Source organism: Xiphophorus maculatus, chromosome 8 (genome assembly GCF_002775205.1).
Source record: "Xiphophorus maculatus strain JP 163 A chromosome 8, X_maculatus-5.0-male, whole genome shotgun sequence".
Taxonomy (NCBI): Eukaryota; Metazoa; Chordata; class Actinopteri; order Cyprinodontiformes; family Poeciliidae; genus Xiphophorus; species Xiphophorus maculatus.
In genome coordinates, this window is record NC_036450.1 from 22,190,786 (window position 1) to 22,205,871 (window position 15,086).

Below are 15,086 nucleotides of genomic sequence, written 5' to 3' on the forward strand. Positions count from 1 at the left end.
AATACAAAAGGAAAAATATAGTTATCAGTGATGTCTGAACATTCACCTGAATGTGGAACCAGGTGTGTTTCAAGTGTTTTAAGTTGGTGCTTTTTCTTAATAATGGTGCCTCAGCCTGATTGTTAAAACATAGCATACACCCCACAATTGTGGCAATGTGAAGAATATAGACCAAAAAATAAAATATAGCCCTACATTAGTTTAACAAATAAATCCCTTTAATACATGTGAGTCTGGAAACTAACTCCAAGTGGAATCCCCACATTTTAAATTGAGACAATTCATTGATATTCTGATCTTTCTGACATTTATTTGCCTTGTAGGATAGATAACTAAGCAGGCTGCTGTTAAAAGCAGCATTTAAAGCATCTTGTGTCAATACGTAGCTCCCCTTTAATAAATCTCTTAATTTTGACTTCATCCAGTTTGGTGTGCCAGGTCACACCTGTCGGTGGAAATCCACTGCAAAGTCACTGGTTTATGCTTAATGGCTGTTTAGGGAAATGAGGAATTTGCTGCAGTGTCATTTTGATCCATACGGAGCCAGAAGCTCGTGTTCTCCTTACTTGTCCTTTAACAACAATCAGTATTTCCATTTGTCACCAACGGTAAGAAAAATGCATTCAGGCTTCCGTAACTTTCCTGAGCCCTCAATTAACCTGCCACTGTAGCTGCTAATACCGCTTTGCATATTTTGTCAATTTTCTTCCCTTTGAGCTTCAGGCTACTTAGAGGATTTCTCAGCATGTCCTGTTTTTAGCAAAGATCTCATTATCTTTCAAGAACAAGCTAGCAGCTTCTGTTTTCCTCTCGCTCTTTTTCTTTGTGGAGTTGGACGCCGCAATACTGGTGGGAGCAGATAGAGCGTAATCGTCGCCGATGAGCTAATTTAATGAATTGGTTTTGTCACATTATCCCAGTGGAAAGCAGAGAGCCTCCACCACCAGAGCCAAGCAGTGTTTGAAATGACAGTCAGGTGTTGGGTTGATTATAATCGCCTTCCTTCCGAGGTTCCTCATTAGTAGTCTTAACTCTGCAGAAAGGAACAATAAAATTGTGCATCAGGAGGCAGGCAATGGAAAGAAAACAAAAAGGCTCTCATGTAGTTTGGAACAGAGGTAGATTTGCCTCCCACCGACTTCCACAACTTTAATATTCTTTAGCAACACGGATTCTTGGGCTTCTAAGGGAAGAAGCTGCTTCTCGCGTCTTAATTAGACACAATAACATTTCCCAGACTGTGACAGAAAGTCTAACTTTTCCCTTCTAACCTTCGAAGGAGTGGAAAGAACCAGTGATGTGGCCCTGTACTCAGGCTTGGCTGCGGGAGTGGTGACCGTGGTGCTGCTGATCGTCGCCGTCACTCTGTATCGGCGGAGCCAAAGTGAGTACGGGGTCGATGTCATCGACTCCTCTGCCCTCACTGGGGGCTTCCAGTCTTTCAGCTTCAAGACGTCTCGTCAAGGTAAGCCAGTGACCGAGTCTCACAGGGATAAGTCAGCTCAAACTAAACCTTCACCTACGAGACTTCCACTGTCGGATGCAAAAAAAAAATTTCCAGCTTTGTTTTAGATTTTGCCTGCTAATTCCAACTTCCTTTCCAAAAACTAGACACGCAAACTTCTGAGTGTGAACTAGTCTACATGATATATGCCAAAATAACTTTAAAACCTGTTAGATGTTTTTATAGCCACTTAAAATAAGCAGAGATATGTATCAAACCTTAGGTTTTGAATGATGTCTTGGTAGTTTTAGTCATGCTCCCCCGTTCATCTTCTCAAGGATGATCAGCCACCTAAAATTACTTCAATGCCGCATCGATGATTCACTGAGATTGGAACGCTGAATAACATATAAAGCCTAGCAGTCCTCACCAACAAGGACATTCGTTAGGGTCATTGTTAATGATTCAATTGGACAAAAATGGCAACTATGGGAGACCAAAACAGCTTTTTATCCTGTTTTACCAAACAGGATAAAAATATCCATCTGATTGACGAGACAAAAATGTTAGTTTTTGAAACACATGCATCCTGCTACTAACAAAGAATTTCAGACAAAAAACATCATGGGTACTACGCTGGTCAACTGGTTCTGGTCTAGTTAACCACAACCTGGACAACTTGCAGTAATTGATGGAACCATACATTTATTTACTTATCAGAAAATCCTGCTGTTGAACATCTGGATGTCATTTTTTTAAGCTCAAACCTTCCTAAATATTGCAGCAGGACGAAGATGAGAAGCAAAAAAAAAAAAACTGTCTAGAGGGGCCTAGTCAAGATGCTCTAAAATTTGATGAAAAGGCCAAGGTATGAATTTGAACAGCTGTCAGTTTGGCTGATTCTGCCTAGCTCCTCCATAGATATACACAAAACCGATTGCCAGTTGTCACAAATGGTTGATGTCACCATTTGCCACCAAGGGGGAAACCTAGTTGTTAAATTTAGGGTCAATTATTTTTTACATACGGCCAGGTCGGTGTGGGCCACTTCATTGGAAAAAATGCTCTTTACACAGATCATCTTTATCTTATGCTAAACTTTGACAATAGATGCTTTTCTATTGATCATGAAATTGCACATTTTTACATTTCAAAAATAAATTTGCTTAATGGGAACACGGCAATTTAAAAAAAAAAAAAAACTCATATTTTTCTCTAAAAGCTTTTGGTAGTATAATGAAGTAGTTTTTCGGCTGTATCAAAATTGGTTCAACTGCAGTGGAAACACCTTTTTGCATCCCACAGGTCACATGATCAACAGGTGGATGTTGCCACTGACCTAAACCACGAAGAAGATGACAGGGAGTAGATTAAGGATGATGTTTTTTAATGACCTAATGCATGAACACCTTTTTCACATGTGATTTTAATTTTGTTTCTCATTTGATGGAAACACCTTAATTATGAAATAGAGATTTTTTGACATTAGCAAAATATAAAAGTTTTGCACACATATGTAATGGAAATACATACATTTATGTATGTAGCAAAACCACAAAAACACATGAAATGATTAATAGTACAAATAATTTTAACAGCTCTGTGCTCTAGCATGTAGGGTTTGATTTTCCTGTGCAATGTGAAATCAAACGCAGTTGGTTTTCTACTTGTTACCTAACTTTTCAGAAATCAGGAGAGTAAAAAAGGAAAATAGTGGAAAATAAAGCTGCGAATTGTTGGTATTGTCAAAATTATACATTTCGTGACTTCGACATGTGATGCATAAAAATAAAATCCAGGCAGTCATCTAGTATGCTAACTGGTTTTATGATTTGAATGAGCCATAAACAAAAAACCCTCCAATCAAATCTGTTTTGTTCCTTCTAAATAAAGTGAGAGCATATTGCATTCTGAATATCATTCTTTGGCTGCATAGACATTATGAAAAATGTAATTTCCCTTCAAATAGCAGAAGAACACAAAAAGAGAAAAGACAGAAAAATGTCACTCTTGCAGATTGGCTTTGTAAGAAACAAACACAAAACACACCATCACTAGCTCTTTACTTTCCCAAAGATTAACAGTGGAGCAGAGATTACTTTTGCAAAGGATGAAAGATTTTGTCCTTTTCATGTTGGTATTTATTTTAATTTGAAAACCATAAAAAATGCTGAAATATTGATGCTAATGTATCTGAATGAAAGCACCATCCACACAGTCCATACAGTGTATGCATTCATGTAATGTCATGAATTATACATTCATTTCTTTGTGTTATGACATAACTAATGGGCATCAATTTTTAAAATGCTGTAGGAGCCGGGATGAGAATGACAGTTTTTATTTTTTCAGTTTGTTTACTGCAAGGCTTTTGGAGATTCTTAATGTCTGAGTTGGAGTTAAAATGACCGATATAATGTGGCTTAATCTATAAAACATGCAGGGCTTTTTGAATCTTATTGGAACCAACGCCACGGCCCGACTAATAAAACTTTGTTGAAAACAAACGGTAAAACATATAAAGAATCTGTGTAATTTCACTCTTATCTATTATTACTTAGATATTTGTTCTCCTACCGTGGCGTTCATTAATCAACATGGTAGAAAAAAGGCTTATGTTTAGAGTACGGCGCTTTTTTTGAACTTATCATCCTAAGTTCAACAACACCTCAATCAATTATTCATTGTAGCAGAATAAAAAATCATTTTATTAGTGTTTCCAATTTCTTTTTTGTGAAGTTCAGGGATGAAATGTTCATGCTGCAAATGCAAAAACATTAGAGTGTTCTGGCTTGGTCTGTGTGTTTTTTTGTTGTTTTATTTTTTCCATACAGGCATTATGGTTGGCCACAGCAGGAGCCCTCAGCCAGGCATAATACAGTTCATTTTGATAACACCACAGGTGGCAGAGAAGGCTTTAATCTTGGTCTCTGCTCCTTGTGTTAGAACCTTCATAATATCCTGCATGTGCTCCCCTCCTGATATGTCACTCAGTTATATGCTGCTGCAAGTAAAATCACAGCAATCAGTTACAGTTTTTCTTTTCTTTTCTTTTTTTTTCTCCAGTCGGTCGAACATATTACACCGACATGAACTTTGCTGAGCTTGTGTCTGAAATTTTATTTCTTACTTCAGCCCGTTTCTTCTGTTGTCATTTTACGTAAAATAAAATGTTATTTTATCAAATCTGTCAAATAAAAAGAAGAATCCAATTCCTTTTTAGCAAACAATCCCATCTTCTATGTGCTCTTTGAACAGACTTTGCCGTAAAAGTATTAAGTCACAACATTGTTTGTATAGGTGAACACTGAACATTTTTACTTTACAGCTAAAAACATTTAGTCTAATTTTATATTTTATGCTCGCTTAATCCCCTTTCTCTGAAATCATCTTTTCTTTCACAGAATCTCATTTACACTCACAGCACTTTGACATGATTCTGCCACTATAGAAGATCACAAGTTAGATGCTGCAACATCATCTCTTAAGCTAATTGCTTTAACTTGTGCAAGTTAAGATTTGTGGTGTTCGTGGGACTAAAGGACCACAGTCGTCTGTGATTAGCTAAAATCCGTAAAAAAATTGAGACTCCCTCTAAAAACGGTTTTGGGGATGCAGCTGATCAACGCTGAGGAAAATGAATGGCGCTCCTGGACTGGCTGCTTTGCCAATGCTAGCCAGTAGCTTTGTCAAGTAGCATTGCACCTCCCACGCAACATTTTTTCCACTGAAAATTTGACATGTGCTCTATGAGAAACGTCCGTGACTAGACGAAAGTCCGAGAACAGTTTGGAGCTACGTTCTACCGGTCCATTGTATAATTCATTGACCATCCATGTGCATCACTTATGGTTTTATTGTCACTGATGAAAGCATTTAAACAGCTCTGTGTTACGGTCACAGGGTTTCTCTGCCGCTGTACCAGAGTTCCTCTGTTCGGAAATTATGAATCCCGCTGAACAACAGACATTTCAAATATAAATGCCCTCCTCATCTTTTATTTGAAGCAGATATAAAGAAAACATGCACTTCCCTTTCATTTCACAATCATGTGCTACCTGGGGGTGTTGTTGTTGGCTGGAGTAAGTCAGTGCATCTTTCAGTGGAGGTATCCTCTCCTTTATGCCCTGACGTTATTACTATTTAAATGCAAATACGTAAGTTTTTGTAGCTGTTTTGAACGTTGATTATCAGATAACACCGCCTGCTGCTCCTGTTTGTCATTGCTAAGCAAGACATTATTTCTGTAAATGCATGACATTCTTGAAATGATAGTCATTTCCACACAATGAAAAAAAACAACTACATTATATTGATATGCACTCAGGTTATATAAGTTGGTAATAACAACCCTCTTGTCTAAAGTGTCAATGTGTTGAAATGTCTTTAAAAGAAATCTATCTGCTGTCAACAGTTCACTCTTTCTCTGTGTGTGTTTTTCAGCAAACCCCCTGCTCATGAACTCATCCATGCAGCCGGATCTCACAGTGTCTCGTACATATACCAGCCCCATATGTTTCCAGGACTCCATTGACAAGGAGTTAATGGCCGAGCACTCACTCCTCGACCCGCTGCCAGATCTGAAGGCGAAAGGTTAGAAAGCTCAACTAGCAGTAGGAGATTTATTCTCCTTTCTTTGAATCTATTTCATTTTGTCTCTAAAGAAACTTTTCATCCATAACAAACTGATTCTCCAGTTCGTGTTCCCTGATATGTTAGTGCTAACATCAGTCCCTCCAGGAAGTTGCAGTCACAGCTATTAATGCAAATTCAGTCATCATTCAGACTTGCAATCATTGCAACTTTTCCTTAAATCTGACCAATCCCCTTAACGTATTTTGTATTTTGTTCTTTTCTGACCAATCACTGCAACCTGGGTGAATTTTAACCAATCCCTTTAGCCCTCTTCTCAACTCAACCTCCTGTTTCATGATGTGTCTAGAAAGCCAAACTTACAAGATGCTAAACAGTAACATTTGCTTCTTTTTTTTTTTTTTGCAGTAGCCATTTAGAAATTTTCTGTCTTGTTAACTTGATCAATATGTTTTGTTTTTTTGCACTTTGACAACTCTTTGTGACATGATTTTATTTGCATTAAGGGAGCTATTTCAAGAACGTACTTGTAAATTTTATTTTCACTTTAAATATTAACTATGTTGAAATTGTCAAAAGTCTTTCTTGCAGAGGTTATGTGCAACAATGTAAACTTTTTTGTCAACTGCCAGGTTATGGCAAAAGTAAAGTTTTAAAAACTTGCTACTTTTTGAAAAAGTAAGTAATTTTAGGCCGCAACAATCACAAAAAGAAAAATTTAATTAATTAAATCACAACATATTACAGAGAGACTGTAATATGCTTTTAGTGTATTTTACACTTGCATATTAAAAGAGCTTTATTTGTTGACACATGTTCAGCAAAAAATCAGAAATTACATGCTTTTGTTTGTTTTTTAATGACTCATTTAGACGAGCCGTACTACAAGTTTCATGGTCATACTTTATATTCTCCCCGCTGGGGATCTTCTGTGTTGAATAGACGTTACTAAATTTTCCTTTCTTGCAAATTTCTGAAAAGAAACGGTAAGATGAGTTGAGATTGAATAGGGAAATTATTTAAATCTTTGAAAGATGACAGCGTGCTCCTCTCAGGTGATGCCCGTCTCTAAACACGAAGCAGTCTGAGCACAGACTGTTCTCATTTGCGGTTCCCTGTTGGTGGAACGAGCTGCCAAATTCTATCAGAGCAAAGAGCCGTCTCTGATTCTTAATAAAACACACACACGCACGCACACCTCCTTTTCTTACACCTTTAACAGTAACACTTCTATCTCACACAGACTTTTTTTTTTTTCGTCCATCCTTTAAATAGATGAGCTTAACTGCACATAAAGGAGGTATGTTTCATCCTTTTTAACAAGTTCAAGCTAATTTCTTGAAGTTCTAAATATCTAAGAAAAGGAAGCACACTGCTTCAGCGCCACAGCTTCTGTTCTTTACAAGGTTTTAAAATTGCTTAGATGTAACCTTGAGCATACCAAATCACACAGCCGATTCCACTCAATGTCTGTGAAACAAAAAAAAAAAAACCCCGCTATGCTACGTGTGAAAAACTAACAACTTGTAGAAACTCCTTTAGCAGCAGTAAATTGGTGTGGCCATTTTCTGTAGGGTTTTATGTGAATTCATTCGTAACATTGCTTCAGATTTTTAGGTACTGCATGCAATTCTTTCTGCAAGGCCCTTAAGTTCTGATCAAGTTGAGATCTAGTACTTTGACTGGGCCATTGGAACACACTGATTCTACTTTTTTCTGTCGTTTTGTGGCAGAATTGCTTCTGTGTAGGAGATCATGTCTCTAAAGATGAATCAGCTGCTTGCCTTTAGAATAACTTAGTGTACAGAGGCGTTTATGACAGACTGAAGGTGCCCATTTTTAATAGTTAGTTTGTGTTGAAAAATGTGATTTGCTCTTCAGCAGTATAGTGTATTGCAGGTTAGGTTGACGTCAATTATTTGTTTGCGTACCTAAGATCTGAACCGCAATTTTTTATAGACGAGACATTCACTTGGAATTCCTTACACATGAGCTATACTTTGTAAAGCTTTTTTGATCCATAAGCAATAAGATTTTAAAAGCTAAGTCTGTGGAGTGCGAGATGAACCTGTTTGGGTTTTATGCAATATCTCTAAGCATAATACAACCTTACCTTTGGAATGTATTTCCTGGAATGGAAGACTATTGATGCTTCTCTAACTGTTCCTAATGTTTCTTGCCACAGAATGATGGACTTTTAATTGTTCAAAAACAGCCTTGTGACGCTTTATATAGGGAGATACAGTTGCTTTCATTAGTCTCTGCGCTATTTCTGTTACCAGCTGTGCTCTCTACTCTGTTTTTCATCCTACAGGCCCATAACTTATCTGTTTAGCCGTGTTTCTCTCCTAGATGAAACTAAAAGAGAAACTGCTGCTGTTAAAACACTTTCAGTTTCCGTGTCGTCTCCCAGCCCACAGTCCTTTGTGACGTTTCGCTCAGTAAAGCGTCCTGAAATGATATTTGTTGGGAATTGGTGCTGTGTAAACAAAATTTAATTCAACTGAATTACTTATGCCTTTGGTAAGACATATCAGTATTCTTCAGACCAGGATACAGCCAACAGGTCACCTTTTCCAGGGTAGACCTGACTGCTGATGTGTTAATCGTGTGCTTTCAGGAGCAGCATGTTCCTGGTATTTTGCCTCTTACCTCCTATGAAAGCAGTAAAGCTGGACTTTGATACTGACCGTTTCTTTCTTCTGGCCTAATATTATTTTCTGCAGACCTGAAGTCAATTTAAATAATGTTAGGACCTAATAATAACCAGACCGCTTTTATGATGCCCTGAGATTTAAAAGCGCAGAATTCTTCAATGATTGGCTTTCTATTTCCTGTGGCTGTTCCTTTGTCAGAACACAACATAACACACTACTGCTCTCTTTCTACCCAATCTCTTCTATTGAGACAATTTTAGAGGTCAGATTGAGCAGCGTGGCTCCACTCTGTCTTTGTCTTATGTGGGGTGTTACCTTTTTGCCGTTAGTGTAAACAAGTAGACATAAATTGCACTCCGCAACAGCAGAGGCACATAATGACCGAACAAGAAAACATGTGGTACCTGGCCCGGGAGCTCACACATCAAAACCGCTGCCCAGAAAACTGATATTAAAATACGTGACCTGCAATTTATTTCTCAAATACTTGCAATTTCATGACCCGCAGCAGCTCAGCCACAAGCATTTGGAAGTATCAGCTGGGGCAGGTTGAGAAACCTCGACTCTGCAGATAGAAATGCTTGACTGGTCACAAGTTGTATACCACCAAAAAAATAAAAAAATATCCCCAGTCATATATCAGCTTCATAAACCGTGGGTTTCACTGTCAGGCAATTTCTCTGTCTATAAAGACTTCTGACACAGGCGCTGACATTAGGGTCTTTTGTTTACATGGATAATTTATTTGCTCTCAGGCGATGGTAAATAGTAATTAGTTACATTTACTCAGCTACATTTACATAAGTAACAGTTTGGAAAAAAAGTACATCTAGGAGTGATTTTACTACAACTTTAACTTAAGCAGCATTATTATGGAGGAATGCTGCTCCTACTTAAGTAATTTAAAAAGACGTTTTAGTTTTAGTCCTGAAAATACCAGTTTGAGCATTATGTTGGATTTTTGTACAATGGCTGCCAGGCGCAAACAAGCAGCCAACAGCAGAATGTGCTGCAAACAAGAAATTTTGCCATTAGAAAAAAAATAGAAGCAAAAACCTACATTCAACAAGACAAATGCAAACCAAAAAAAATGCTGCAATCACAGATAAAATCACAGGAAATGGAAACAAAAGGGAAAATACCCACACATGGCAAAAACAGAAAGTAAGAAATGCTGCAAATAAAATTCACAAAACAGAAGTGCTTCATGTCACTAGGGGGAGTCTGGAGTAGACACTATTATTTATGTGTTTATTTTGGTGCTGTATAATATTAGAAAAGACTACGTCATTAAAAAACACAAGTATAACACACCTTTTCATCCTTTCTCCATCTTTCTTTTGGACATCGAAGAAATCAATCCTGAGGGCGTAGTGATTGACTCCCCCTGCTGGTCTGGAGCTCTTCCGTTCAATGGACCGACGTTTTAAATATATTTAAATATATTTAGAGTTAGATGCTTAAAAAATAATTTGGGCTTTCAGATAAAGATCCATTGACACTATTAAATAAAAATAATTGATATTGACCTCATCGGTAACTTCAGTGATGTCAAAAGAAAAGTATAAAACAAGACTAAGAACAAAACAGATGTGGATGACTGACGAGTTGACAGAGTTTTTCTGTCTTGCAAAGTTGCTCGGAGCAACATCCTATATCAGAAAACCACAACATGGCCGATCTTGAACAACTGCCCTATTTTCCATGGATTTGTGCCACCAGCAACAACAGCGGCTGAGAAACTGAAGCAGCTGTCACACTCTTTTAAATCTCCTACCTTATGTTGACATGAATAACATAGATGTGTTGCGTGTCTGTAAATGTTAAGAAATGAATTTCACTTTGCGAAACATCAAGTCCTGTCACATCTGTGGAGTGTGTGTGACATGCATTTTACTTAGGGCCCGGTTAGTTTGGAAAGCTTTTCTTACACAATGAATACAATACTAATTTAAAAAGCACATTTGTTTGACAATCTGAAGCGTATTAGTTTGACACAAGACAGAAAAGCAGCAACTGCTAAATGCTGAAAACTTAGACGTGACGGATGTAAAAATCACCTTTTACATAGAGTCTACCGTGTAAAGACTCTACTTTGCTGATTCTTTGGATGCAAAGTGATGCTCTTGCCTCAGGCTCGTTGTTTCAGCTGGAGGCAAAATCCTTGGCAGAGGCAGGCTTGCTGCACTTTCGGTTGCTCTTTCAGGATTAGCTTTGGTGAACAGTCAGAGGGCGAATCGCTTTACTATGAGCGTGTCATAAATGTAAACAAAGCTGCTTACTGAGCGCCGCTTGTCTTTTGTTTGGGCTGAACAGCTGTACCGACGAGACGTCAGAGTTCATAAGTTTACAGAAAGCGAATTTCAAAGCGTTCATTGTTTCCGCAGGGGCAACGGAAAGGGCAGAGTACCACGTCATGTCCCACCCTCAGACATTTCCACGGGGCTTGGCTCCAGACTACAGAGGGGTTGCAGTAGGGACAACGCTGGGCAGGAGAGGCAAAAACCTTTTCACTCCGCGGGTCTTTCAGACGCTCAGCAGGCCTCTACACAAAGCAACGGCGGTGTTTGGCCATGCTGGAGGCAGGCTGGTGTTGCCCAACACAGGTGAGCCAACTGTGAGGCAATTTGATTTGATGCGACCCTCCTGGGAATGTAAACTCGGGTTTCTTTAATGTGAAGGTGGCAGAAGATTTTTTTGTTTGTCATTTACAAACCACCATCTTCAAATTTTTCAATTTGCAAAATGACGGTGGTTTTTATGTTAAAATCTAACACAATACAGTGGATAACAGTAAAATGGAAGGAAAATTATGCCTGGTTTTTAAGTTTTGTTTTTTTTAATGTGAAAATCTAAAAAGTGTGATTTTTATATTGAGCTCATATGAATCAATAGATGTCAAGTTGACCAATTTGCTGTCTAAAAACACAAGATGTGGAATATTTATATGTCGTAGAGCACCTCTGGATAGATGCAAACTACATCTCGTTGCTTGTACTTGTGACAGTGCAATGACAGTAAAGTTGAATTCTATTCTATTCTATTCTATTTTGATTGGGAAGCTGGAATCGAGTTCAATAACTTTCTATAGACATTTTCTGAAATTCTCATAAAAATGTAAGTCTGCTATGAATTGGCCATTCTGGTGCATGAATATGCTATGACTGAATGTCTAGCATTTGTTTCTTGTTTAAAAATGACCATCCACCCCATTCTCAAGTCTTTTGTAGCTTCTAACAGGTTTTCCTCCAGTATTTACTCTATATTTAGCTCTATCCATATAAACGCTGTTCAGCTTTCATGTCCCAGCTGATAAAAAGCATCAGCTCAACAGGTATGGATTTCTATTAATTGTGATAATTTTCCACTTAGAAACATGCCATTTAAAATTAGGATATTACATCACATCAATAAAAAAAACTATCTTTACAAAACAAAAAAATGTATGTTTAGTTCCTGCTTAAAGGTTTTTAGTTTTAAAATGTACTTCTAATCTGACAAATGACACTCATTGGGACAAATATTAAAATTTATTTGACCACTTTTCCTTCCACTCTTTCATCCTCTTCCATAAAATCAAATAAAATACATTAAGGTATTTTTTGTAACTACATCAGTCTTATGCTGTATATAGAACATCTTTAGCTAAATATATATTAATTACTGCCTTTAATTCAGTACTTGAAAGCATATAATTAACACTGCAAAGAAATGTGTGTACTTTTACGTAGTTGTGGCAAACATTCATCGTTCTTTTCCTCCACTCCCCAGACTGGTAGCAATTGTTTACAATACCAAACAACGACGCTGCTAACGCTTTTTGCGAGGACGCATTTAAGAAAGATGCAGCGTGTAAGTGTGTCTGCTTGCGACAAAGGCGGTCTTGGCAGCATTGGGTTTCACAAGGCCTCCGAGACTCTCTTCTGTCACCCTTTTCTGGGGCCGTCACCCCGCTAGCTGTCACCCTCGGTAAAGAGGCCTGACAGCTGAGCAGGTGTGTGCCACGTGTGTGCACGGCCGGCTGCCTGCTGATCAGCTCTCGCGTGCCTTTTTTCTCCGCAGGTATCAGTCTGCTGGTGCCTCATGGGGGGATCGCGGAAGACACTACCTGGGAAATGTACATGAGCATCAACCAGGAGGACAGCAGGTGAGGGACTCTCACAGAGGCGGCGCCGTCTGCCTCTCAGGCTGCTCTCTTTTAATCTCTCAGCCCTTCCCCATGCATATCTCATCCATCTTGCCGTGACACCGTCACGTTGTCTCGTTGCCAAACAAGCGCCTGGAACATACAAAGGCGACAACACACACGCTCTCTTAAGAAGCACACAAAGTGATACACAATGTACATATTCTCGCTTACAGATGCACATGTTCTCGCTCGGCTTGCCTTCTTTTGTCATCTTGCCGACACCACAGGGGGAGGATGTGATGTGTCATAAATACATTGGAAGCCGTAGACGTATTGCATTACTGCCCTAAGCAACTCTCTCAGCGGAGGAAAACACACTTCATGACTACGGTAGTCTGTTTTCTATTTGCAGATATAGCTGTGACAGTATCTCTTTCCATCTTGACTGGTAAGAGATGCGAGCGCTGTGAACTCTGCAGTGTGAAGGCGATAAATGGTGTTTGGTCAGATGGACAGAGATTGGGTATGATGTGCTTCAGAATGCAGATGCAGCAGGAGAATGTAAGATTTTCACCAATTTGCGACTCGGGGGAGAAAACGTCACGATAAGTAAGACCTGGTGGAGAAAGATCACAAACACAGACATCAACCATATTAGGCACATCTGTTTAATTACTTGTTAATACAAATAAAAGATCAAGCAGGCAGTAGCTACCCAATATGTTAATGTATCTAGTTGTGGTGAAGACAACTTGCTAAAGTCAAAAAGGGGAAGATAATAGATTTACAGTGGATCCCCTGGTAGTAGCTAATAGGTGATAATGTAACACTGCGATGTGAGTTAAATCTGTGTTACCATAAAATAAGAGGTCGTGGGTGGAAAAAGAGTAAAACACTGAGAGGGAATAGCATAGCTGTCCAGACTTTTATTCAACCTCCATTTCAACAGAACAGAACCCGTCTCGGGCACTCCTAAAAAAAACCAACGAAGAAGAAAGAAACGGCTCCTCTTAAAGGCACAGCACAATTCCTTAGCTATGGATCAACTGTAGTAAGTAACTGATCTTGTATGTAACCACATTAATTCAAAAGGAAAAATAAATCATCTTACACTTAAGATCCACAAATACTTGATACCCCCTTTAATAGCACCTAAAACTGCTTTTAGTAACAGCTCACACATCAAATATACCTTTATATGAATTAATATAGACAGTATATTAATGCTGTCTATATTTATATGGACACTATTAATACTGTCTATTTATATAAACACTATTAATACTGTCTGTTTATATAGACACTATTAATACGGTCTATATTTATATAAACACTATTAATACTGTCTATTTATATAAACACTATTAATACTGTCTATTTATATAAACACTATTAATACTGTCTGTTTATATAGACACTATTAATACGGTCTATATTTATATAAACACTATTAATACTGTCTATTTATATAAACACTATTAATACTGTCTATTTATATAAACACTATTAATACTGTCTGTTTATATAGACACTATTAATACGGTCTATATTTATATAAACACTATTAATACTGTCTATTTATATAAATACTATTAATACTGTCTGTTTATATAGACACTATTAATACTGTCTATGTTTATATAAACACTATTAATACTGTCTGTGTTTATATAAACACTATTAATACTGTCTGTGTTTATATAGACACTATTAATACTGTCTGTGTTTATATAGACACTATTAATACGGTCTATATTTATATAGACACTATTAATACTGTCTGTGTTTATATAGACACTATTAATACTGTCTGTGTTTATATAGACACTATTAATACGGTCTATATTTATATAGACGCTATTAATACTGTCTATGTTTATATAGACACTATTAATATGGTCTATATTTATATAGACACTATTAATACTGTCTACTGTATATAAACATAGACACTATTAATACTGTCTATGTTTATATAGACACTATTAATACTGTCTATATTTATATAGACACTATTAATACTGTCTACTGTATATAAACATAGACACTATTAATACTGTCTATGTTTATATAGACACTATTAATACGGTCTATATTTATATAGACACTATTAATACTGTCTGTTTATATAGACACTATTAATACTGTCTACTGTATATAAACATAGACACTATTAATACTGTCTATATTTATATAGACACTATTAATACTGTCTGTTTATATAGACACTATTAATACGGTCTATATTTATATAGACACTATT

The 15,086-nt window shown here is 37.4% G+C and overlaps 1 protein-coding gene across 3 annotated transcripts in view; it reads left to right on the forward strand.

Annotated features, from left to right (window-relative positions):
* Positions 1-15,086, forward strand: part of LOC102221672 (netrin receptor UNC5D-like) — a 222,100-nt gene that overhangs the window by 176,226 nt on the left and 30,788 nt on the right. For 2 of the 3 annotated variants that reach the window (XM_023338523.1, XM_023338525.1), the window contains exons 9-12: positions 1,280-1,465; positions 5,888-6,037; positions 11,082-11,300; positions 12,757-12,841. In XM_023338523.1, the coding sequence (XP_023194291.1) occupies positions 1,280-1,465; positions 5,888-6,037; positions 11,082-11,300; positions 12,757-12,841 (640 nt within the window). The remainder of the gene's footprint in view (positions 1-1,279; positions 1,466-5,887; positions 6,038-11,081; positions 11,301-12,756; positions 12,842-15,086) is intronic. The other variant, XM_023338524.1, reaches the window with a different exon arrangement.